The following is a 27,621-nucleotide window of genomic DNA, read 5'->3' as shown; positions in this document are numbered from 1 at the left end:
ACCAGGACTAAACAGTTTCTGCTTGTGGAATATGAATCCTATGTTGGGACTCTGGTAAGCACTCTGAACTGTCAGCCAACATGTCTTTGAGTAAGACCCTTGAGTTGGAGCATTTTGACGAACGTGACAGGGTTCGCCGGGGACGCTCCACTCGGGCTAAGAGAGATGACTCTGCTGGCAGTGGTGGCGCGTCTGGGCCAAGTTCCAGAGGCAGCAGCCTGGTTCCAAGTCCTGCTCACAGCGCCAACTGTAGCTACTACCGTACTCGCACTTTGCAGGCCCTGACCTCGGAGAAACGAGCCAAGAAGGTTCGGTTTTATCGCAATGGGGATCGGTACTTCAAAGGCCTGGTCTATGCCGTATCCAGTGATCGGTTCCGGTCTTACGATGCCCTGCTCATGGAGCTCACCCGCTCACTGGCAGATAACCTGCATCTACCCCAAGGAGTTCGTACCATCTACACTATAGATGGCACCAAGAAGATCACCAGCATGGACGAGCTGGTTGAAGGTAAGACTCTCAACTTGGTTTACCTGATTAGGCCACAAAGCTAGCTTTGTCCATGTTTCATCAGTTTTTATGTTGAGCTAAGTTAACAACCTGCTGGTGGAAGATATTGGATGGCTTACTGGAAGATACGTCTAGAGGATTCATTAGCATACTGAGACGACACAGTCTTTGAGGATATGACGTCCTATACCAGTTCGTAGCTGTCCACTATGCCACTTTCATGTCAAGTCAATCGATCTTTTCCGTTTAAAAAGTGCTTGCTGTCTCCTCTTTGTGTTTGTTATGCAAACACCTTGAATTATTTATTTCTGTGTACATCGGAAGCAGAATAAGTATCATATAATCAATACAGTACGTCCCAAGGGAGATCCATCCTTCCTACTTCCTGGTATCAGTTTGGATTAAAGTTGCAACTAATGAGTTAAACATTTCTTACCACGTTCAGCCTGTAATCTCACTGGTTTATAGTGTTAAATGATGCTTCCAGCATCCTTTAAGTGCAGGAAATTAAATCCATCCCTGAAAGAAACAGGAGATATTTGACAAATGACTATACCTGACAAATGTATGAATATGGTAAATTGTTTGATGATGCTCCACATCCAGATTTTAGTGCACCGAATACATTTTGATGATTTGACAACATGTTTAATGTCTGGCCAGTTTACTCAACCTTTCCCTGCCGAAAGTGATTTAGAGACAAGCTGAGCAGTAGCCGAGTAACATCACTTCTTCATCAATATTGATGTTTGACTGGTTGCGATGTCCACTAATGAGCTTTAGGGGCAGGAAGCTGTTCAGCCGGAGATGCGCTAAAAGACAGATGCATCACTTTCAAACACTTAACGCGCAGAGGGAAGCATGACCGATCTAATCTGAGAAGCCAAAGAGGGAAACTTGTCATTTATTAAAACTCTGCACAGTCTTGAAGCAAAACGGGAAAAAACGTGCAGTTAAGTGAGTGGCCGCTAACGCGACTACATTTAGATGGTTGATGAACGTGTCCGGCTGAATGTTTAATGTATCCGTTTAGTATTGCAAAATTCACATTTCTAATGCCAACACTGTGCAGTAAAGCAGTGTTGCTGTAAAATAAAACAACCTAACTCTATCTTTAGAGGTACAAAGGATTGATATTGGTGTGGTACCTTAAAGACACAGCTGTCAGACCCTCAACAATGGGTACTTATTTATATCTTACAAAGATGGTCCCCAGAGGTACAATACTGGTCTTTTACAAGGCACAAACAGGAAGAGTACATATAAGTACCTACAGTTATGGGTAACACCGTTGTGAATTTGATAGTACCACCTCAGTGACAAATCATTTGTAGCCCAAAAGTACAATTAGGAGCTTCATTTACCTTAAATATTTAGATGCTTATGCTTTATTTTAAAGCGTTAAAAGCCTGTTATTTATGGAGAAGTCAAAACGCAAAATTTTGGTAGTGCTGCTGAAATGTGGCAGCTTTGAGCATGCCGTAATATTTCTATGATTGTACCTCTTCTAGCCATTTCGCTTTTCTTTAGCCTCAAAGCATAACTTTCTGAGACACATTTAGGCTAAATTGTGTTATATGTCTAATTCTACTGTCATAATGTTGCTGACTGTGCATCACTGCTTATAAAATACAACTTAAGTAATTTTGCTCCAAGTCTAACGGTTTGGGTCTCTTGACCTGAATATTTATTGGCTGCATTTTCATGAATCATTAGCTGCCACATGAGCCACTCATTAAAACTTAACAAGCCGCATGAACCATGTGAAACACGAGTAAATTTGGCTTGTAGTTATGTTGGTAAAAAGAAAAGACAAATTTTACTGCTTTAATCAAAAACCGTCCCACGCAGGAACGAAATGTGGAAAGCAAGGCGTTGCACATCAACACCTGCAAAATACTTGTTGGTTAAAATGTCAATTCTCCAGTTATTTGATTATGGTGATGTTATCTATGGTTAGGGAATGAAATAGAAAAAATCTAATATTGAGATTTTTTTGCTTCACAATTTTAAAATAAATATTTTTATTTAAAAAAAAAAAAAAAAGATTTTATTTCATTCAAATAAAAAATAATCCATTACAACATTTTTGCTATTTTTATTTATTTTTTAAAATATTTTTACTTGTTGGGCATTATGGCAGCAGAATGATGGCCTGGTTACTTTCTTGTTTTTTCCAAATTGAAAAAAAAAAAAAAAAGGCGCAATGTGAACGATGTGAAGCATATCATTATAGCCCTATATGTTATCTGTAGAGCTTCTGCTAAGAGTCTCATGTTGTCATACATGCTGTCATCTGCTTTTTTTTTACAAACGCTTCTTCAGCACACATCACTTTGATTTGTATTCTCATGTCAACTGACAACCACTTTACTCCCAGAGGCTGGTCCATTGGTACCAGTTTATTTATAAAAACCTGAATCAGCAAAACCCCCGCTTACCGTCATGCTTTACTCAAACATAAAACTGGTTGGAAGTTATGCTCCACTGACAACATGAACTCATCCGAAAAGGCTGGGATGCATTTGAACTTGCAGTTTTTAATGACTGGAACCAGTTACAACTCAATCTAAAACTTATTCAAGCCAGTCATTCCATTTTCCTCTTCTAACTTTTAAAATGAATTTGTCTATGATCACTGCTTCCGTTATTAACTGTTCCTTAACACCTATAACTATTGTTTTTTTTTTTTGTTTTTTTTTTTAAATTTAATTTAATTTAATTTGAATCAATCAAATCAATTAATTCATTAATTTATTTAGCTTTTTTCATTTAATGAAACTGTGGATGTTTTATTTAAATATTTTATTTAATATTTTATTATTTTAGTTTGACTCACTGCATTTTTAAACACCTAATGCATGTTTTATATTTGCCTCTGGAGCAGGTTGTCATTGTTTAAATAAAAGATAATGATTTTTTTTTTATCTGTAGAATTGTGATGGTACATTTCTGCTCCCTTACATACAAAAATGTGGACGTCTGTTTTAGTTGTCACAGGTTGCCACCCTCACACCCTCTTCCATACGTCCCTTACATTGCCATTAGGGCTGTGACAATATGCTTTTGTCCCGATTCGATTTGATTCAGATTTTTTGGGGGCCGATTCGATTTAAATTCTTACAATTGATCGATATTGCTGATTTTTGTAGATTAAAAACAAAAATAAATGTAAAAAAACTTTTTTTTACTCGTCATTTTCCTTGATTTCAACTAGGAAAAAACAACACAGTAGCCGGACCATCATTCTGCTGCGTTAATGCCCAAGAAGACATGTAAAAAGATCAATAAAAACAATAAAAATGACAAAAATTTTATAATGAATTGTTTTTATTTATTTGAAAAATTTAAAATTAAAATTGTGAAGCAAAAAAATCCCGATATTCGATTTTTCGAATAATTTTTCCCACCCCTAGTTGCCATGGTTGTTAAGTCAATTTATCTATTACATTACATTGCCATTAGGGCTGTGACAATATGCTTTTGTCCCGATTCGATTTGATTCAGATTTTTTGGGGGCCGATTCGATTTAGTGGGCAGTGTGTTCAGGGTTCACCTGCGTTTTGACACTGGTTGGTTGCGTTAATAGACCTCTGTAAAATAGTTGACAACTGTTCAAAACACCAGAAAAAGTTGAAGAATAAAACCACAGACTTTTTGGCTGTTCTCAACTTCTTCTGTATGTACTTTGGGTGCCTTTTATTTTGCAGTTTCTGTGCCTCTTCATTTTCTTCTCTGGTTTAATCCTTTTACTGACTGCATGTCAGCTATAAAAGTCAACACTGCCCCCCCCTGCAGTTACTGGTGGTATTTGCTCTGTTGATATGTATTTAAATCCCTTGATTCACACACACAACAGACCCAGAACACAGACAGGAACTGTCTGTCCGTCTCTGCATCTGTCTTCTGGGTATCCTGTCCTAATCTGCTGAAGTTCAGTTATTTCACTTTAAACCTTTGTCCAACTAGGTAACAAAACTCGAGATTTTGTTTTGCCTTTTTATAGTAAAAAGACGAAAGAAGTTTATTTTAATAATGAAGCAGAAAATAACATCTGCAATTTCATATCAGAGTAAAGTGTCAGAAAGACCACCTTCATAATGACAATGTTCTCTGTAATACATAATGACCATTTTCTCACTCCAGAGCAAAAACCAACAAGAGGAAGAACACAACCAGCACTTCCACGTCAGGCTGTGGCATATTTTGAACGCTGCCCCCATGTGGCAGTAAAAAGCAAAAGCAGGCGGTCACGCTTTAGTGAGCTGTTTAGAAGCACTATGCAAAGCTTTTCTGACAGATGATTTATTCTCTTGCATACTTATCTGTCCACGTAGCTCTCAGCACCTGCAGACTGAAGGATTCTGGGTAATTTTTCCAATGTAAATGGACAGGCATGCTGTCATCCAAAAAGCTAACAAAGCAGAGCCTGCAGAGCTAATAGAACACATTGATCCACTGCTGATTGGGTCTTAACTCTAGCTGGAAAGGCTTAACATTGGCCGACAACCACTAACGCCACAGATACAGAATGATTAGATGTACACATCAAATAAAACAACTACATAACCATCAAAACTGCAAAGATCGCAAGCTAGAGAGGCCATCAGACCATTAACCTGTCAAGCTGTTACATTAGTCATCAGTGGCAGCAACGGTCAGACCTCACAATAACATCCATATACAGAACACAGAAGGTGTTTTTGTGTTCAGTCACCGAGGTATTTGACTAATAACCTGGAGCAGACCTGTCCAGCTGGTTTGCATCGCAAAGTGAAAGTCAGCACGTGGAGAGACAAGGTCACACCCACACACACACACACACAATGCCTGCAGAGAAACAGTGTGTGAGCACAAAATACACAGAAACAGAAAGGTGTGGGTTTTTTTAGAGGGCTGTAGGCACAGACCAGTGAGTGTGGGATTGAACACATTAGCTGTAAAGGTAGATAGAAGGATAAAATATCATTTTTGATCATATAAGGTAAAACAGGAAGTGGCTATATCATATAGTAGATTGTAATCTCTGCATGGTGCATCATTTTAACATATATTAGTATTTTTATCATGTTTTCTGAGAGTCATTAAAATCTTAAAGCTTAAATCTTGAATTAAATGATTGAAGAACAGGTCATTACATATATTTATATGCATATTGCTATCTAATGGAATACGAGTGAAGTGAAGCACATGATAAATGCTGGGGATGACGTCTCCATGTCTGATATTCACCAGTACAGACTTCAAAATCACATTTCAGCATTGGCCAAAATCACTGCCATGCACATGGCCTGGCTCTGGGTAATTTCAGGATTGTGACTGTTACAGATGATGAATGCTAAAACTGCATCAGTCAGAACATGAGATACAGTATTATAGACCATCATTGTGGCACTGAGTCTATTGGATGCAAGGTGTCATTATTTCAGTAACTGGGTCAGAGTGTCTCTGAAACATCAAGGTGACTGGATGTTGGGAGGGGTGATATCAGGTCTGACCAACTGCAGCTCAAATTCACAAATCAATACTGAAGAGCTGCTGCCAACACGTTGGTGCCAAATATCACAGAGAGCCTGTAGAGGTCTTGTAGAGTCTAAGCCTTTGCGTGTTGAAGCAGCTCTGGCAGAGAACGAAGGATCTACAGCATATTAATCTGACATAGTCGTCATGTTTGGCTCGTGTTTTAAACTAACATATTAAGACGGGGCATTTGTAGTCAAGCAAAACTAGACCTTTGAGAAAATCTGCATGATTTATTGGAGACTTCACATGTTTTTCTGTGTTCAGTTTGGATTATTCCAGAATAATATTTTATTATTAAATTAATCCTTTTTGTTTCAAATAAACTACGAAACAGCTTCTGAAATAAAGACATAACCTAACCATCTTCTGAATGTCCTTCATACAAGTTCAAGTAACCTTTGGTGTGTCCATTACACCTAGAATTGTGCAAAAACTAAATATCGCAGTAAAACAATGCTAATGGAAACACTTACAAGTGTCAAATTTCGCTAAAAGGTTTTTATGCTCTCATGAGGTAGTTTTTCCAGACGTTCCGATAGAGAAATATATCGCAAAAGTGTAATGGAAACACTTTTTTCGCATTTACGTGTCCCCAGACGTGATGTGGGGGGTCATGACCAGTTCATTTCTGGTAAAGATGGCGCGGTGTGGAACAAACAACAGCAAATTTTAGAGTTTTAGAAATGAAAATGAGGGAGAAAAGCTTTGAAAAGCTGAAGCAAATTCTCCACAAGTAGAAAACCTCAAAATAACGTATATGGCTACCTTGCATAAGCCACGATTCTTGGAAAATCTCGTTAACCGGACAATTGAACACTGTTCAATTGTTGTTTGAAACTTACAAATATTTTGTTTTTTTGCAACAAAATGTAATTGAAACGCAGCTTCTAAAATATGTTGTTACCATTTAGTGTACAAGTTGGTCGTTTCTTGGAACAAACTAAAGGGATTTCATGTTAAAAAAGACATTTTTATTGCTTTACTTTTGGGAACAACTCACAATCTCCATTCAGTACACCGTAAAATATTAAAAATATGTTCAAATAGTACATATGTCTCATTTCTGAACTTTCACAAGTAAATAAAGACACAAGCATCATTTGAGACAGTGTTTCAGTATTTTGTGAAAAGTCCTTGCTGGAGTATTTACACACTGGATGTGCAAACAGCATCAATATTTGTCCATCTGCTTTGGATCTGCATGGATGCTTTGCAAGTTAACGAGAAGCGAGACCATTGATGCCTGCCATTAGATGAGGAAGATAATTAGGCTTGCGTGTTAAAGATGGCTTGAAAACAGGCAACACTGGGAATACTGGTGTAGAAATGTCCCAGTGGTGTTAAATGCTCTAATCTAGACCCTGAATGTCTTGTTCTGGTAGCCCACTTCTCTTCAGTACGTCCTGGTTCCCAGATACTTGATGCAGACCTTTTTAATGTGGCTTCATAGTGATATGTCTTCCAAATATTCAAGCAGAGGTAGCTGGAAGTTGCCCTGAAGCCTTTTCTGTCTGTATAGATGGTAAAAAACCTGATGACTGACAGTCTGTTTAGAGCGCGAAGCTCAGACTGAGCAGTGACTTTGACGTCTGCTGTCACCTTTCACACATACAGCTTGTATTGCCACATTTCATTTGACTACGGCCATGATTCACTTACCTCTAAACTCACTGCTCTTTTAACCTTTACACCACAGCAACCCTAACACATTAAACTTTTAAGCATGATTTGTTGCAACGTAAAAAACCCACAAAAAGTTCCAGTTGGAATATTTTGTCTCATAAACTTCTTGTTTTTCCCGTTGCTTATTGGCTCAGGTGAATGCTACGTTTGCGCCTCCAATGAGCCTTACCGGAAGGTCGACTACACAAAGATCTCCGTCCCAAGCTGGAAGCCTGGCGCTAGCTCCGGGATAACAGCTCCCAGTCGGACCTCAACGGCGTCCACTGGAGTGTCGACCAGCGCCCCCACTTCCACTAAAGATCGCCCAGAGGGCCGTGAAGGCAGAGAGAGCAAAGATTTCATCAAACCCAAGCTGGTGACGGTGATCCGCAGCGGCGTGAAGCCTCGCAAAGCCGTGAGGATCTTGCTGAACAAGAAGACCGCTCACTCCTTTGAGCAAGTGCTGGCCGACATCACAGAGGCCATCAAACTGGACTCTGGAGCAGTGAAGAGGCTCTACACACTGGATGGGAAACAGGTGGGACGATATTTGTTTTTTCACATAAAGATTGAAAGAAATCAGCAGCAACATTTTCAGATTAAAAGGTAAAGAAACAAGAAGTGTTTAAACAAAGTGTAGGATTTTCTGACAGTAAAGAAAAGCAAAGTCCCATTAGGCTCATCAGGCTGACATTACCAACAGTTTTATTGATTTCAGTGGGATAAAAGGTTTAATTTCCTCGAGCCAGTCTTGAAAAATCAAAGTACCTGTCTGAGGTAAATGTTCCTTGAAGCCAACTTTGCTCCATTACAGCATGCCTGTTTTACTGGAGGTCAATAAGAGCAAAGAGATAGCAGTTTACTCTGCTTCTCCATTTGTCACTCAGTAGCCTCCTGATTACACAAACCAATCTCAGCCCATCAACACTCACATTGACTCAAATATTGCCTTTTTATTTGGACCTAAGGCTATGACTGTGGAGAGGAAATTTACCCACTGGTGGCTCAATATTCTGTAATGGACCTGCTGGTATAGCTCCCCTTGCCATTTGAGTTGAATTGTTTTTTATTTTTAATAGAACACTGAAGACCTCGAGCTCTACACCACAGGGGATGACAATCATCACACCCTGCTTGGGCTCGGAAAATGGCAAAATGTGACCACTGGGAGAATGAAAAGAGTCATGGTTGGGAGCGACGGTTGACGTCCACCAACACTGACAGACCTCTGAGCAATGTGTCCAGCAAGATATCAGTGCTTCATGCTGTTGTTTTTATTTGGGCATTAACACTTAGTGGCCACTTTATCAGGTCCACCTGTTCAGCTGCCTGGTAATCAAATCAGCCAATCACCCGGCAGCAACTCAACACATTTAGTCATGTAGACATGGCAAAGATGACTTGCTTAAGTTCAAAGTGAGCATCAGAATGATGAAGAAAGGGGAGTTATGGTTGTTGGTCTGAGTATTTACTTGGCTTTTCACACACAACCATCTCTGGGTTTAGTGAGAATGGTCTGGAGAAGAGAAAATTTCCAGTGAGCAGCAGTTGCGTGGACCGGAATGTCTTGTTTATGTCAGAATTGAGAGGAGAAAGGTGGGACTGGTTGGAGATGATAGAGAGGCAACAGTAAAGCTCCTTTTTAACCAACGGGTCCGGATGCAGTTTTATGTGTATCCACAGGCAAAAACTAGGAAGATCCACCTTTTCTAAGACCCTTTGGTTGGGTTCCCAATCTTACTGATCCAACTCCACAAGAGCATGAAACACTGCATTCTGTTGATTGATAGAAAGAATCATCACTTCCTGTTCAACTCGCCAATAAAAACAAAGCAGGAAAAGCTCAGTTTGAAAAAATGGTGGATTTTTTTGTTTTTTAAAGCCACATGGCCAGAAGAGAACCCCAAACTACTGGATGTCTGTCAGTTTCTTTAGAGGGAAGCATCACACTTCTTAGATGTCATGCTACTCGGTAGCTGAAGCATCCGTCTTTATCAAGCTTATACAAATTCAACCAGGTAAGGGTTAGGAACCAAAGTTACTGAACAAAACCTCACCCAACCACACGTTGGGTCAGATCCCTGGATGGAAACAGGGTTTAACTTCAATCACAAATCTGGTTCCAGCCACGATATGCAGTACAGCATCTCGTCCAGCCTTGAAGCAGATGGTCTACAGTAGGGATCACCAATCCAGGTCCTCAAAGGCCGGTGTCCTGCAGGTTTTCCAAGTGTCCCAGCTGCACCACACCTGACTCAAATCAATGTGTATTGAGAAGACATTAGCAGAGCTTGGATCACCTGGATTGGTGATCCCTAGTCTACAGCAGAAGAAGACCACTCTGGGTGAGACTCTTGTCAGCTAAGAACAGCCCAAGCATGGGATGTATATCATCAGTCTTTGCATTATTCTGCAGCTGAAGTCATATCATACAGAGGATGAAAACTCTTGTCCATAATGACAATCTTTTGCCTCTCAATTCATTTTTATGCTTGTCCACACTGTAAATAATTTGCTGTCGTACCAATCCTGTATGCCTCAGAGACGGCTAGTCTTTCGACAAGAACAGCATTATTTCACCACCTCAAGAAGATGGCGGCTTGACACTGCCAGTCATTATCACTCTTGTGGTGCTTATTGGAACCCTTTTCTCAACTTGTTTCACAGAGACATCATTAGAGATGGTGGAGATGCAAGACTGCAAAGTTTGGAAACCCCCAAAATTACAAATACATCACTGCAGCTACTCATTAAATCAGATTTATAGTAAACAACTTCTTTTTAAGGTGCTTCTTTGCTGTGAAGGCTTCTATTGTCGTGCTTTTTATAGATGCAGAGAAACCGTACTGACAACTCCCCATGGAGGTAATTATTTAATTAAATCAATGAAGTTTTATTCTTTGGAAACGTTACGATCACACCACCCAACTTTTATGAAGGCTCCCTTCCAAGTGAATGATTCCTAGTTAATTATATTTATTGAAACCTTGAGACATTTTTAGCTCTCTGCTGAAAATTACACAATGAAATGAATATATTCCACAAACTGCAGGTCTACTTAAATGCTTTTGGAGTCATAGTAAAGGGAGCGCTTGGGAGATTTGTTTTGTAATCAGATTCTGAGTAATAAATGAAGAATAAATGAAGGTGGTACATAGCATAAATGGAAAAATGTTTCAGCTTGCCCAAAAAAGAAAAAAAAAAATGAAATAAATACTTTGAGGATAAATATGGATGTTATTCCTTTGGAATGATGCAGCTGTAGCTGTAAAGCTATCAGGCCATTATAAAATATGTGAACATTATGTCTGCAAAGCTCTGAAAAAATGAAGCAAAGAGATTTTACTCTCAAAAGTTCAGGCCAAATCACCAAATTAGCTATTTTTGACACCTAGTTAGGGGACCTCAAGTAAGGTTAATATATTTTGTACATATTATTTTTGTAAGAAGATGAAAACAGTCAAAGTAACTTTTGATTCCAGCGTTTACATTTCATCATTAATTTAAAAAACACGAGATAAGTGTCATAAAATGTACAAATCAAAATACAGCACTTTATTAATGCATCTGCATTGTGTTGAATATTATGAACTTCCACTATAAGAGTGTTTTTGGATGTATTTGAGTATTAAGTGTGTGTCCTGTGAGTTTAGTGTGAATTTTGAGCTGCAGTTTGGCACTTTTAAAGCTGTAGAAGTACAGCCGTCAGCTGAAGCCTTTAAACAGACTGAATATGAGCTGATCCTCTCTGTAGCTCTTTTGTGAGCTTGTATTGTGTCAAGGATTTAAACTTAGTGTACACACACACACACACACACACACACACACACACACACACACACACACACACACACACACACACACACACACACTGACAGGACTATTTTTACCACATACACTCACACTTTGAAGTTGCAGATAAGTGTGTTTGGAGAGCTGAAGAAAAGCAGAGACAGCTTGTTGGTGTGACTGAGAGAAGCTGCTTGTAATGAATGCAGCTCGGATTTATGCTCAAGCTTTTTAATGTTTTCACATTCGTGCACACACGTAAATCTACAAAGCGCATCCATGCTAGCGCATCAAACAGCATCGTGTACAGTATTGTCTCATTTTCCTCAGATGTTCCTGCAGCATCAGCTTTGATCAGACCAGCATTAAAAACATTATTTGCCACAAGAAACAATAATATCATCATGTCTGCAACAGCTCAGCAAGTTGCCTGCAAGTTCACGTCATTACATCTGAATGGGATATGTTAAAAAGCAAATGCTGAGAAGTTAATTATCTCAGACAGAAACCTCCTCAGAACGTCAATAGAAATGTCACAACTAAGCAGAAAAGGACTGTTTGTGTAATGAAAAGGTTCGGCCATCTTGCAGACAGAGCATCAGACAGAGAAACTATTCTGAGAAAACACAACCTGCATGTTTAGTCGCGTTTCCACAGGAAGTTCTACCTCGTTGCAAAAGATTACTAATCAGCCTTTCTACAATGTATCATACAACACCTAGTGGTGTTAAATGGAGGAAATAAGAACCAAACCCAGTTTTTTTTCACTTTTTGTGCCAAGTTATGTTTTTTTCATCAGTCTAGTCATGTGACCTGGAAGTAATATCTGCTCTGTGTATGCTGTGCCAACTGCACATCCAAAACTGCGTTTAAGATAACATGATTCAATCATCCTGATCAATACATAGAAAATATAACAAACTTCATTGCTTTGTTTGCATGTACGAAAGTAAAATCTTATCTTTGGGTGCTTATCTATCTGTGCCCATTCAGGCAGTTTGTCGTTTCATTCTAAAAAAACAACAATGGTTCATTGTCCGATTTGTCATTTTGGTTTGGAGGAATAAAAAAAGCAGAAAAAATAAATTAATTTTCTATTTTTTAATTTTTGTTTTAAAAATAAAACTTGAACAGTCAATAAATGTCGACCAAAGGTGGATGTTTCTTTTTATTTAGAATATGATTGAGGTAAGTATGGAATATAGTACATTTATAGATTAAAGACTACACATCACAACTGGAATGACAGAAGTATTCCAGTATCACTGGAAATCGTCAAATCTGTTCCTACAAAGTGACTGCAAGTATTTTGGTAATTATAAAAATGTAATAAATTATTTTAAGGAAAAACTTAACAAGTAAACAAAGAAATGGTTGTATTTTTGAGTCTCATATGATATTAATTCAATTTCTGAAGTATGCGAGTACACACAGGAAAAGGAGGTTTGTCTCTACTCCACGTTGCAAAAATACAAAATATAATTTAAAAAAGAGACAAAAAAAACAAGAAACATCTGTGTATATATACATTTCCATACACACACACAACCTATACATACAATAACCAGAAAAACAATATTTTGTATGCATTTACATCTGACCTAAAGCACAGATGGTGGCTGTAATCTGCAGTGTTGCTATAAAATTAGAGATAAAATTAAATGTGATTCCCAGAAAAAATTACTTTTTTTTAAATGAATAATTATTTGTCAAACATCCCAGAGAGAGATGGTTGTTGTCAGGAATGGCTTCCTGAATCAGCATATATGATGAAGTCTCCGACTAAACCCACTGTTTTGTGTTGAGGATGTGAAGTATTGTCCATTATTTCCAGAAGCTTGTGCAGAGTTCCTGTCTGGAAAATCAGCTACAGCAGCTCCAGATCAGTCTGCAGTATGGAGCCGACCTTCATCTTGATTCTTGAAAGAAAATTCACTGCTTGGAGTTTAAAGTCCCCTCTGCAAATCTTATCCTTCACTGTGAAATATCCATGTTAAAAAGAACTGCAGGCACTCTTTCTTTTTAGCCGTCCACTGGCTGTGTTGTCTCCAAGAAATTTAAATAGACCAGTTAAAGTTAAAAATTAGTCTAAGAGACGTTTTACCAACCCTGGTTTGCCATGTTCTAGTTTTAGTAGAGAAACCGTCTTTTGCTGATCGACTGGATGAATCAAAGATAAAATCTGTTTGTTCTGCACAGAAACTCCGTCTCTCACAGATTCTGACGCTGCTGTCCAGTTGCCAAGGTAACCGCCCCCCCCCATAACAACAGCTAGTTGCTGGGCACACGTGTGGAATGTTTAGTCCAGCTCTGGAATCGTTAGGAGTTGAGGTTTCCATAGTAACGGCAGACCATTAAGATTCCCCAATAGACTGCATTTACAGTGCTTTGTTACTGTGTTTCTTCCTGGTTGAGGTTGGTTACAATGTTGGGCTCTTTACTGTTTACCGTTTATCCTCTCACTTCAAAACACCTTGATATTTGGTGGAAATGAGGACATTGTCTTATGTAAACTTTCTTCATGCATGCCCAGAAAACTGAACATTTTACCGGCCATGTTTAATGGGGATATTATTAATCAGGTTTCTTATGTCCAATGAGAGAATTAGGTCTTTTGCACTGCATTTACTCGCCACTGCTGCTTATCTCACAATTTTCCTTACAAATGTGTCTCAAAGCACTTGCCAAACCACTGTTATCTATTTATTTTTTTTTTTTGCAAATAATGGTGGGTATTATTTTTATGATGGAAACTCTCCTCATAGTAAAGAATCCTTTAAAAAGTTCCTGGATCCAAGTGGATCATCCTCAAAATTTAATACATTTTTTTAAATTCTGTTTATGAGGTTTCCTGAAAATGTCATTAAAATCTGTCTGTAACTTTTAGAGTTGTGTCACTAACTGAGAAACAGAGGAACCAAAGCTGACAAAAACATAACCTCCAGCTTGGTTGAGGTAACAAATTAAATCATTGTTACAACATAAAAAAATGACATACAAATTTTCTTTTCTTTCGTGCCAAGTTTACTGTCACCAATGTTCATGTGGATTAGCATAACAAGCTAACTTTACAAGTAAGGATTAAATAACATAGAGCCATAAATTAGAAGGTTATAATGTTCGACGCGGAGTCAAGAACAGCATCAAATGCACGAATCCAAGTTGTTTAATCCACCTATGCCATGGTCCCACTCAGCGAACATTTATTAATGTTTTTTTTTTTTTTTTTTTTACAACACTTGCTAAATATGCTAACGTATAGGAACTGTTTCATGTTGGCCTCAATGTTCTGTTTATGCTAAAAACCATCGTCAAGCTACAGCGTGTTTCTCTCATTCACCTGTTAAAAGCCAGCTGATCTAGGCCAAATATCAAGTCCTGTTGACAGCTGCATATGAAAATAAATTCATTATCTATTTCACTTGAATATAATTAAGTCCAATTTGACTGAAACTGACTGATGATGATGCAGACTGGTGATAAGCTAACTAAGTGAATATTAAAATGTCATTAAAAGGTTTATGCGCTAAAAATGCTTCCACTTTTTGAAATTCAGCCCCTGTAAGCATCAAAAGTGTTACATATTATTGAATAATGAAAACCATTTTAAATGAATTATAGACAATAGAAAGTAGAGCTAAATGACTGGTTAGCTAGCTGAAGGATACATTGTTTTAAAAACTGCTGACTGTTTTTTTTTCCACTACCTGATATGACCTTATCTGTAGTTGTAAACCTCTTTCCATTTAATCCTCCCACACCTCTGTTGATCTCTCTTTCCTTTGCCCCTTTATTCCTGTCTGCTGTCTATCTGCTTAAATCTGGGACATGTTCAGGAACAATTTGAATTTAATCCTCAAGACAGTTCTTAGACAGCATGTTGTGTTTGTTTCTGTGTCGAAGCCTGTTGAAGCACCGCCAGCAGGAACCTGATTGAAATATTTTCCATCTGTCGCCAGACAGCTCACACACTCACACACATGTAGGTCATCACAGTGTTTTCTTTCAGTTTTAACTCATCAAATTGTGTTTTTGTTTGTAGTTGACCTGTTTGCAAGATTTCTTTGGGGACGATGACGTGTTCTTGGCGTGCGGTCCGGAGAAGTTCCGATACGCTCAGGATGACTTTGTACTCACACACAGTGGAAAAACGCCAGCTTTTGTGAATGGTAATGGACAACAATACATTATATGCCTTTTTACCTGCTTGCATACCAGTAAATTTAACCTTGGAACAAGAGTATTGTTTTAACACTAACTGGTAAAAATATCTCTATGAAATGTGTTTGTAGCACATCTGACTCTTTTGTGATGTATAAAGTGAGAACTACCACAAACATTGTTGGTATTTGTGTCGGAAACAAAAAACATACAGATAGCACTGCATACATACCATCTGCAAAGTTTCCAAAACAAAAACAGAAGGGCTGTAATGTACAAACTTTGCACAAAAGGAGAGATGAAATAGATAAAAGCTAATAACATGATAAATAATAAATCTTTTCAAATAAAAAGAACAAGTTCAGAGGTTTTTTTCCTGCAAAAATCCGCTGCAAAAACTGCAAAGACAAACTGCAGCAAAGGAAAGTTGTTCCTTGAAGAAGCAAAAATGACCTTCATTTCCAGTGAACAGCCTCTGTCTTGCACCCTGTCTCTTCTCCAAGGTCTCTTCTGTCAGTAAAAGTCTGTCCAATGTTGACTCTTATCGACATTATTGGATAAAGGAGAAAAAGTGGCAGAGTCGGAGAGAAGACAGGTCAACAGTACAGTAACTTTTACTGTCTGCAGAGAGCTCAGAAAAGAGACAGGATGCAAGACATATGCTAAAATAGGCATCATTAGGGGACGCTAAAGTTAGAAAATCTACCAAAATTCAAGGAAGGTCAGCCATACTGCAGTCCCTATGTCCAAGTTTAAGAAAAAGGGATCCATATGGACATGAAAAAAATGCATGTTTTATTCTTTGAATGAAGCCAATGCTGTTCATTTGTTATTGAAAATATTTTTATATATATTATATAGATTATGTAATAAATATGAATTTTCAACATTATTAAATATATTTTAAAAAAACAAAACATTAAATGTTAATCTTTGTCTTTCAAATGGTAAGTTTTACCTAAGTCTAGTTGTGTACTATGGCTCTTATTTACAAAGTGGACAATCAGCTGTTGGCAAACAGCCCAGTGTCTTTTCATTGGGTAACGCCCTTATTGAGGTTTTTTGCAGTCAGTTCAACACGTTAAATCATGTCAGTGTCAGAAGTCATTCTGGTTGATTGTTCAGTGTGTAAAACAAAGTATTTGATGTGCTGCTGCAGTTTTAAACAGATTTCTAATCTGAGGATTGTTGGATACTAAAAACTAATATTGACCTGATTATATATAGGTGTTGCCTCATCAACCTTTTTATTTATGTAGTCTTGTGTTTTCCTTTATTGACTCATGTATAGATGCTGTGTTCAAGCACATCTTGGATTTTTTTCTGATTCTTAAAGCCTTTAAAATTTATCGAACTGTGAAAAAGTTTATTTAGTTTTCTGAAATGAAGCTGTTTCCACACTTACAGATGGTGCTGAAAGCTAATTAAATGTTAAAAATCTTAGTTTGCCACACATCTTTATTGTTTTGACATTAAGCAACCAAAGTGTCATTTTTAACAAAAAATATATGGAAACAAATTTTAAAACGTGTTTCTCCTCATATTTCATCAGAATGCAAGACCAAGACTTCTCGCTCGGCTGCCCCTCAGAAAACCCACAAGACCCCCAGCAGCTCAAGTTTCTCCTCTAGAACTCCTCCCAAAGACCCCCCCAGGACAAAGTCACCTGGCCCAGGTGTGCAGGAATAACACAACACTTAAAACTAATAACAGCTGGTTGTTCAGGGAGGGGATTAGCTGGGTCAACATATCTGACCTCCTGCTTCAACCTGGATTCTCTAGTTATGGTGCAACATTTCCCACCAACAGAAGTGTAATTGAAGTCCTTTAGGTAGAAAACTGATTCAGGCCAACCATGGCTGCAGCCACACACAGCTACCTGAGTAAACCAGGATTTATGCAAACCACATTAGGCTAAAAATGTTCACGTCAGCATCCAAGTGGAGATAGATTCCAGTAAAAGGATGTCCAGGCAGGTTAAATGCACCGGAAATTCAGCTGCAGACAGATGCATCTCACCTTTAAGCCATCAAGGTTTGACAGATTTATTGAGTTGGTCTGTCAGGTAACAAATTAAGCTTCATTTATAATGAATATACTGATGCACTAATAGAAAAAAATAAGTTTGAGTGGATTTTAGTGAGATTTCCTGGAAAAACTGGAGTACTCCAACGACTACAAAGGTGTGTGTATAAATCTGATTAATTTATGGGTCCTATAATTCATAAAATTTGAGCATAAAATGAAGTTAAAGCTATAACAATGTCTTTTCCACCTGACTCACATTTACAGGTATGATAACTAAATTCATTTTAACCAATCAGATCGCTCCATTCTCTTGCAAACAGCTAACGAGGCTTCTGGATCGCAGTCAGCCGGGAGGTCGAGCAGATCCAGCCCGTCCCCCACCAGTCCTGGTACACGACGCAGCCTCAAGGTCAGACTGCTGACTGTTACATATGTTATCTTGTGCTTTGTTTTAGTGCCTTTTGGCTTAATCAGACTGGAGATCACCATGCTTTGCCATAAAACTGTCGATTCATCACAATGACATACTTCAGAAGGAGGAATGTCACCTGTTTAACAGGATATATGCATCAGTGTTGTCAAATCAGAATATTTATATTAATATCATTTACAGGAAAATTTCTAAGACCAAAATATTGAACAAGAACAGACAAATCCTTTGAAATGTCAACAGTGTCCTGATCACAGTCCTGAATCTGTGTTTCTTTGATAAAACCACAGTTAAGGTATTCATCAACATAATAGTCTTTTTTTTTTCCAAAGTAAGGATAAATAGTCTGCAATATTTCTCAGATAAGTCTAAAGAAGTAGTGCAAAGTGTGTTTTTGGGCTCCCAAAATCCCCGGTTCCATGTGAATGAAACACCCAAATGATAAGAAACTTCAGCATATACACCTTAATTCATCTCCATGTGAACACGGCCTTACTATAAATCTCTCTGGCTCTGAACAGTCAAAGCTTTGGAAACCCATGTGCTCTTTGGGGTTACGTCCATAATGTCTTTCTAACTTGGACGTTCATTGCTAAAGACATCAAAAGATGCCTTTTGTGAATATGGAAAGCCAATTTGACTGGTCTGTGATGGACTGACGACCTGTCCAGGATGTACTATTCTCACCCAATAATAGCTGGAATAGGCTTCCCTGCAACCACTGATCGGACTAAGCGATTCGGAAAATGAATGAATGAGTGAATTTGACTATCAAAACATCCCCAAAATGGGTTGGACGTTCTGTAGTTCTGAAAGATGAGCCACCATGCTCCACAATGTGGGGCTTCATGCTACAACAGTGGCTGGCGGTCAATGAGTTCAAGCTTTTTCCTTTTTTTAGATAGACTTTTTGGGTTCTAGTGAATTTTATTTGACAGTACCTTAACAGGAAAAGAGGGTCAAAGACACGGGGAGTGAAAGGCAAGAGGCCGGACCTGGGCCGGCTTCACAGTGGAACCCCAACTCGTTTCTGCTTCCATTTTTACCTCTGACAAAACTGTTCTACTGCGTGTTTAGTGGTGCAGCGGTGAAAATGGTCCCCCCATCCAATAGTTTCCTGCCTTACCACGTTACCTGTGGAGTTCATGGTGTTTAAAATGGACTTTACGGTACAAGACACATTTACACCAGTAGTACCTGTGTAGTCTCTGTCAAACCATAATAAGCATACCAGCACAGATGTAGATGGTTGTTCCACTAAGAGTTCCTCATCATCCTTTCTTCCTGCTCCTTCTGCTAACAAAGAGCCCCTGTTTTTCTCTCCAGATGTCTCCTCGTCGGGCCTCCTCCACAGATGTAAACGGAGAAGCAGAGCAGCCAGATGAAGATGAAGCTGAAGGTGTGTGTGTGTGTGCTTTTATGCTTGGACCGGTCGGCTGTGTGTTTGTGTGTTAAGGACCCTGAAATGTTTCTTCTTAAGCTGAATTTCAAAGTGAAATCTAAAAAAGATTCCTCATACAGTACAGACGCTAGCAGGAATCTCTGGGCACGGTGGGATAAGCCATGCTGAAAGCTCTTCTGAGGCTCCGCAGGGGTTTGAAAGTCAACAACAAATAAAGACGGGCGGCTTGAGAAGCAGCTCAGACTCAGTGGCTTGTAAAAGTTCTTTTAATGTCACACTCGCAGCTCTTCTATTCATGTTTAGGCTCCATGTTTACAGCTGAGAAAATCGCTGAATTCATGCTTATCTTCTTCATTATGATGGTTTTAATATCTTTTTTGGAAAATATGCCGACTTCCCGATTAAAAGTGACATCGGACTTATTATTATCACTGCACTTCTTTACAACAAAGGTTGTTTCAGGTCTCTAGCTTGTTTATGTTCAAAATTATGAACTTTTGCAAGTTTAAAACAAGGCTTCACTTAATGAAATATGGTGGTTTTCATGACTTCTTCAAAAAAATATTCCGACTTCCTGATAGAACGTGATGTTGGACTTGTATTTATTGGAATTTATGTTGAGGTTACGTGTTCAAAGCTGAGAAAAACGCTGACTTCATGCTCCTCTTCTTCTTCGCAGTGAATGGAAATCGATCAGTTTCTTCCTCAATCATCAACGAGAAGTACAAAGTGGGAAAAGTGATCGGGGATGGAAACTTTGCAGTGGTGAAGGAGTGTGTGGAGAGGTGAACATCATCACTCTGCAGATATCTGCTCAACCTCATGGCACAGTACTGGTTACCAGTACGTTTTCAGGCTCCAGCAGACAAACTACTGGTCAAGGAAAGCAAAATAAAATAACTTATAGATCATCAAGTCACTGAATCTTTTAGTTCCCGTTAGCTGCTATTTAAATGTTTCCACTTTAGTGTGTAAGTTGTAATGAAACACCAAAGAAGTTCATATAAAAGTGTAAATATGTAAAATAAATAAATAAAATAATTAAAAAAGTAGATGATATAAATGTTTCCTATGCGCAATTAATATAAGTTATTAAAAAAATCTATGCAGTCAAGAAAAATTAAAATTTATTTTATTAATAAACATTTAATTTTATTTTAAAAATCTTGAATTTTATTTGAATGTTTATCCAGATATTTCATGTTGTTATAATGTTTTATAAAGGAACAGCTTATTAAATTTAAAGATCTTGATTAAATATAAAGATCTTGAGAATGTACTTGTGCATCTTTGCACTAAAATAAAGTAAAATATTACAATAATTATTATTATTATGCGCTCATTATACCGGTTCATTGGAGATCAGATGTTCTGCATGTGAACTGGATTCTAGACTGGATACAATGTGGAAAAACCAGTGGCCAGGGAACAGATTAGTACACCTCAACTTCATTATTTATAGGCTTAAATCAATGAAGTTAATATTTTCTGGGCCATCACATTCCTCATGAAGCAGCCTATTCAAAAGATCATTTATACGTTTAATCTTCGTGCTAATAAATCCGAGGCTTTTCTTCTTGTTTTATTCTCAAGACTCAGAAATAATCACTCAGGCTGCAGGAATCTGAGTTCGATGGCAAATATGTGGTCCACTTTAGGTTTTTCCAGCTGAAGACCTCCTAAAACCACCAAGTAAATCCTTTTTTAACGTTTACTCTTAAACATTTCTCCTTCTTTGGTCTGTTCTCACCTTGACTCCTGTAACTCTCAGGTATCAGTCACCCGTCTGGAGGCCTCCAGTTAGATTTCATATTGATTTTATAATCTTACTGCCCCCCCCCCCCCCCCCCCCCCCCCCCCCCCCCCCACACACACACACACACACACACACTTATTGACCTTCATTGTCCCCTCCTGATCACCGAGATCCCTGCTGTTCTCGGACCGTGACAAAAGGAAACCTGGCTTTAACCACTGCAGCACACACCTCATACACACACATCTGTTTAATTCTCATCTTTAGAAGTCTTTGGCCATGTCTGAATGTGAAACAAAGCACATTTCTTTGTTTTAATTTGCATTTATGACCATAAAGTCAAACTGCAACCAAGAATATATTGCAACCTGATAATATTCCTCAATTATCGGGTTTCCAGTTAAGAGAAAAGCTTTAATATTAATAATGAAAGGACTTTTGTGGCTTTATGCTACAAATATATGAGCGCAGATATTCATGTTCAGGGGTGCAGTGATTCCTTTTGTCTGTTTTGACTGACAGGTCAACGGGTCAGGAGTACGCGCTGAAGATTATCGACAAAGCTCGCTGCTGTGGGAAGGTAAGACGGAGATTTACTGAGGCGGATAAAAGAGGAATGTAAGATAAATGTGATTCACATGTTATCTACATATTCATCACATTTGGTTGACACATGTAAAAGAAAACAACATGTAAACCACATGTAGAAGACTTATACCCTTCTGTAAGAGTTTACAAACAGAAAGAGAAAAGAAAAAACAAGTTTATACGTATTATCAGGTGATGATTCAGCTGCAAGTGTCTAACAGGTGCAGAAAAGTGATATTTTAAAAGGATAATAAACCCTAAAATGTTTTTCTTTAAGCTGTAAACATCATCCTATTATTATTTGCAATGAAAATCACCGACATTGTTCCCAAAATTTTTTAGTTTTTCTTTAAAAATGTGGATTTTGTGGGGAGTTTCATGATGATGGGAATGAAAGTAAAGATGGCAGATTTGTGGATGATAAACACTGTAAGCACTGCACCACTAACATCCTCTGAGCAACGTTTACAGCGGTCAGATCTCATATTAAATTATCCAGCAGTTTTGCTGGATAATTGATCCCCTCTGCAGGTTGCACACACACACACACACACACACACACACACACACACACACACACACACACACACACACACACACACACACACACACACACACACACACATACACAGACGCTGATAGTTTTATGTCTCTGAATGAACCAGTTTTTCTGTCCAGTGAGTGAGACTGGTCTGTGTCTGTTTCCAGGAGCACCTGATAGAAAACGAGGTGGCGGTCCTGAGGAGGGTTCGACATCCCAGCATCATCCAGCTGATCGAGGTGGATGAAACGCCCACTCAGCTGTTCCTGGTCATGGAGCTCGTCAAGGTTCCTCTTCTTCTTCTTCTTCTTTATAAACCTGGAGAGAAGTCATTATATTTTGTTTAAATAAGGCTGAAATTGAATTTGTTGCATTCTATGGCTTCAGATTCAGATTGATTTTTTCTTTATTTTACTTATTTTTCTGAGATTTCAAACAGCACTGAATAAAATATAATAATTAGGTGACTTCCCAGGGCCTATCAGGATCTAATGCCCTGGGTTGGACCCTCTTTTACCTCCAGAACCACTTAAATGTAGGTGTAATAGATTCACCAAAGTGTTGGAAACATTCCTTCTATATGTTGCATCATATCGACATGAAACGTCATACAGGTGCTACAGACTGCCAGAGTTGGCAAAAACAATATTCCCTCCAGTATTACACCCTCAGCAGCCTGAAGCGTTGATCCAAGTCATCATGGATCCATGCTTTCTGTTCTATAGAAATATATCAGAGGATTTTATGCAAAGCGACTTAAATATGAGAGTGAGGGCAACACAAGCAGTAGAGGACGTAATAGAAGGGTGTGAGTCAGACTGCTGCGAGTCCAGCTGGTGTTGCCAGGTAGTGCTACAGGGCGGCTGTAGCTCAGCAGGAAGAGCAGTCGTCTTCCAGCTGGAGAGTTGGAGATGGATTCCAGGCTTCCCCTGACTCTGTCCTTGGGCAAGACACTAAACCCCCCCAGTTGCCCACTGATGTGTCCATTGGGATATGAGTGTGCTTGTAAGTAGCTTTGGATAAAAGCGTCTGCTAAATGACTGTAGAATAGAATAGAAAAGAGTTTTATTTTGTTTTCGTTCCCTTCCCTCCCAGGAAAAGCCCCTTTGTTAAAGTACAGAAACAATAAATCCCACAATCTGGTCATGATGCCCTGCGATGGACTGGCGAGCTGTCCAGGGTGTACCCTGCCTTTCCTACAAGGACTGCTGGGATAGGCTCCAGCTTCCCCACGACCCTTCATCGGATTAAGCGGTTAGGACAATAAACGAACGAACGAATGAATGAATATCGTCATGATTTGTTGCAAAGAGCTGGGCAAAGTTCTTCAACTCCTCTGACGAATAGCAGAGTTAGAAAAAGTGCGGAAGTTTTCTTTGAACAGCCGAGTCGTCAGCTGGCTCTCAGATAAGGACTCAGCAGGTCGGACAGAGTTTGGCAGGTTATTCTGTGAACTCTCATGAGGTATTGACCAGATTCTGATCCTACCATGTGAATGTGGAGCTGAACTGGAGACTCATCAGACCAGTTTCTCCATCTTCTATTGTCCAGTTCTGGTGAGTCTGTGTGAATTGTAGCCTCAGTTTCCTGTTCTTACTGACAGGAGGGAACCCGCTGTGGTCTTCTGCTGCTGGAGACCTGGACCTGTTGTGTGTTCAGAGATGGTGTTCTGTTGCCTTTCTTTGATTTCCAACCAGTTTGCCCATTTTAACCTTAATCTTAGAGGTGCTTGTGTGTGAAAATCCCACCAGATCAGCAGTTTCTGATCTCCTCAGACCAACAACATGCCACGTTCAGTCACTTAAATCCTCACTTTGAACTTCAGCAAGTCATCCTCATCATGTCTACATGACTACATGCATTGATTTGCCGCCATGTGATTGGCTGATGAGAGATTTGTGTTGCCAAGCAGCTGAACAGGTGTATCTGATAAAACGACCAGTGGGTTTATGTTCATGTGTCTTTTCAGGGCGGCGACCTGTTTGACGCCATCACCTCCTCCACAAAGTACAGCGAGCGTGACGCCAGCGCCATGGTGTTCAACCTGGCCGGAGCCATCAAGTACCTGCACCGGATGAACATCGTGCACAGAGACATCAAACCAGAAAACCTGCTGGTACACACACACACACACACACACACACACACACACACACACACATGCACCCAATGTTCAGGTGTTCGTTGTGGGAATTTTACTGAAGACAAACTGAAGGAAAACACAAGTTTATGTTCAAGTTTTTTTCTTTGAATATAGTTAATTATCCTAAATAGTCTGTTTCTCTTCAAGGTAAGTTTATTAGAAATCGTGTGTGAGAGTACAACCTTCATCATCAGTCACTGTGTCTCCTGGCCGCAAACATAAGTCTGGCTTTGTACCAGAATGAATGGGCTTCGGTTTCAGGTTTTTAATATTCTGACAGACAAAATGACGACAAACCCTGTTGTGGGATTTTTTCCACTGTTCTACTAAATACAATATTACAGAAGAAAGTATTTTCATCATCCTTCCTGCCAGCAGCCTCCAGAACAAGACCTCCTCTATTCAATTATCTGCTTCAATATTGACTTTCCCTTTGGGGGATTAATAAAGTATTTTTCATTTCATTTTTACTTTTACCTTTTTACTGGCAAGTCGCCGGATACTGGCATAGACATCTCTGACTCCACTCTCCCAGTTTGCCCAGTTAAGGAAATTTTTTTTCTGTGTCTTAAAACAGTGAAATAAGCTTCAAAAACTTCAAACAACTTTTCCTTTATAATTATAAAAAATATATCTCTTAAAAAATGTATTTTATTATTATTATTATTATTATAATATAATCTTTGCTTATTTGATGACTTATTATGGGTTTTAGAAAAATGTTTTTAATTCTTTTTCTTCTTTGTTAAAGCGAGGGTAAAAATGAAAAGGTGGAAACTCTCCATCTGTAAAAATTTGCATGTTATGTTGGAACTTGCATCTTTTTAAAACAAGAATAGAAAAAACAGGAGAAGAACTGCGTGTATTTTGCTCTGCAGGTGTGCGAGTATCCAGACGGCACTAAATCACTGAAGCTGGGGGACTTTGGTTTGGCGACTGTGGTAGAGGGACCGCTGTACACCGTCTGCGGCACGCCAACGTACGTCGCCCCGGAGATCATCGCCGAGACCGGGTGAGAGACAGAAGGAGAGGAAGTGTTCATGTTTCTGTGTCTTTGTCTGAATACTTCTGTGGAAATGAAAGTTGACGCCTCGATCTGAGAAACGATTTGTATCAGAGTCACCGAGAGATTCTCGACTCCTCGTGTTGTTTTTATATCGACTGCAGCGGCTTTCTCTGTCCTCAGATCATGGATTGTTTTATTAATGACCGAAAACCTGGTGTTAGCGGTGAGTTTCTGCTGATTGTTGAGGCGGATAAAGAAAAAACTCCTATTCCAGAGCAAACAAAACAGAAAGAAAACTGTCTTCACAAAATAAAAATGAACACGGGAAATACAGGAAACAATGGGAGGGACTGTGAGGAAGAAATAAAATGTATATAATTATACAAAGAGAGTCAAATACATGTATAAGAGGGTTGCAGGAGGAAGAAACCAGTAGGGAAATGACTGGTTTTACTACTCCTTTCAGGTATTTAGTTTGTGTATTTATAAATGCAAGTTTCCAGGTTACACAAGCCTGCAGGTTTTATATCAGATTATCTTTGTTGTTTTCCATTATTTCTGTTTGCCTTTGGGGGAAAATCCTGATTATTTCTGGTTTAAAAGCTGCTTGTAATTAACGGTTGTGTTCATGTCTGTGCAGTTACGGCCTGAAGGTCGACATCTGGGCAGCAGGAGTGATCGCCTACATCCTGCTCTGTGGATTTCCTCCTTTCAGGAGGTCAGTGAACGCAACGTTTCCAGTAATCATCCAGTCATGTATTTTGTTATGTTTCATGGCAGCAGTCATCCATTTTTGTTTCAAATGAAGTTTTCCTGATTCTTCCTCAGTGAGAACAACGTCCAGGAGGAGCTGTTCGATCAGATCCTCAGAGGGAAGCTGGAGTTTCCATCTCCAGACTGGGACACCATCAGCCTCCCAGCGAAGGTACCACCCACCCATTTCACCCACAGCAAACATGTGATGCCAGGTCTCGTTCTGTTTTGCATTTTAGTTATTTTTAAAATGATCTGGATCATTTCTCTAAATAATCTCCAGGCTTTATCACATTTGCCCATTTTTCTGTATTTTTTCACAGATTTTTGACATTTAGATATTATAGATAAACAAAGAATAAAGCATTAAATGTTATTTATTTAATTTATCATTCAGGATAGTCATTTGATGGGAAAAGGTTAACAAAGGGTGGTGGAAAACGTGCAATCAGGTCGAGAAATAAAATAAACCACTGTGACCTGGAAGTGTCGTCTTATCTTAAGTCTCAGATTTAAGTAAATTAACATGTAAAATTTAAAGAAAAGAGTAAATACAGATTCCTTAGCTTAGACTAGGAGAAGTTTTAAACTTCCCTCCTTGAAACAACTGGAAACTAATATTCTGTCACATTTATTGGCTGTTTCTCAGCCAATCAATATAATTTGTGATGCGGTCTTCATGCATATAAAGGGGTTTGTATAAAAAGGATCTGCTATCGGTTTATTTTCTGGACTTTTAATGTTATGAATTGCCAGAATATGAGAAAAATCAACTAACAAAGCACAGAAAAGTTTGAAAAAGAAGATCTTTAGGACCAAATAAATAATATATAAGCAAACAAATGAATGAAAACACTCAAATTCCAGAAAGATTTAAATGACAGGAGGACTAATTAGTCGGGACACAGTGGGTTAAAAATGAACCTGTTTCCTGTCTGGATTTAAGAAATCAAACCACTGCTCCCAGTTTCCATTTCCAAATCTCAATGAAAGAATCACTCCAGGCTGCTTACAGTCACATGACCTGCTCCTCAGATGCTGATTAGCCAGATGCTGCAGGTGAACGTGGATGCTCGTTTCACTGCAGAGGAGGTCCTGTCACACTCCTGGGTGACGGTAAGAACACGCCAACATGTTAACATCACGGATCTGAAGTCTGGTGACGAGTCACAAAACGTTTTTTTTTTTTTTTCTTTCTTGCAGGATGAGGCTCCGGCAGAGTCCAACACTGTGAGCAGCACTGAGGACCAGACCAGCGGAGACACACTGGAAGCAGAACCAGAATCCCCGATACTGGAAACCAAACAAGTTCCCTCCCCTCTGGTCTAG

At 38.9% G+C, this 27,621-nt stretch overlaps 1 protein-coding gene across 1 annotated transcript; it reads left to right on the top strand.

Annotated features, from left to right (window-relative positions):
* Positions 1-80: 80 nt before the first annotated feature.
* LOC306769498 (serine/threonine-protein kinase DCLK2-like) lies at positions 81-27,621 on the top strand (the record flags this gene model as incomplete). The annotated part of the gene is made up of 15 exons (XM_079258121.1): positions 81-510; positions 7,851-8,233; positions 15,527-15,653; positions 17,198-17,320; positions 17,994-18,082; positions 19,430-19,502; positions 20,185-20,290; positions 21,784-21,841; positions 22,558-22,677; positions 24,360-24,506; positions 25,412-25,545; positions 26,180-26,257; positions 26,368-26,464; positions 27,328-27,408; positions 27,496-27,621. The coding sequence occupies 15 exons, from the start codon at positions 81-83 to the stop codon at positions 27,619-27,621; spliced, it is 2,172 nt and encodes a 723-aa protein (XP_079114247.1).

This window comes from Telmatherina bonti (assembly GCF_933228915.1).
Source record: "Telmatherina bonti genome assembly, chromosome: 18".
NCBI lineage: Eukaryota > Metazoa > Chordata > Actinopteri > Atheriniformes > Telmatherinidae > Telmatherina > Telmatherina bonti.
Note: the sequence above shows the minus strand (reverse complement) of the source record. Positions and strands in the feature narration are given on the sequence as shown.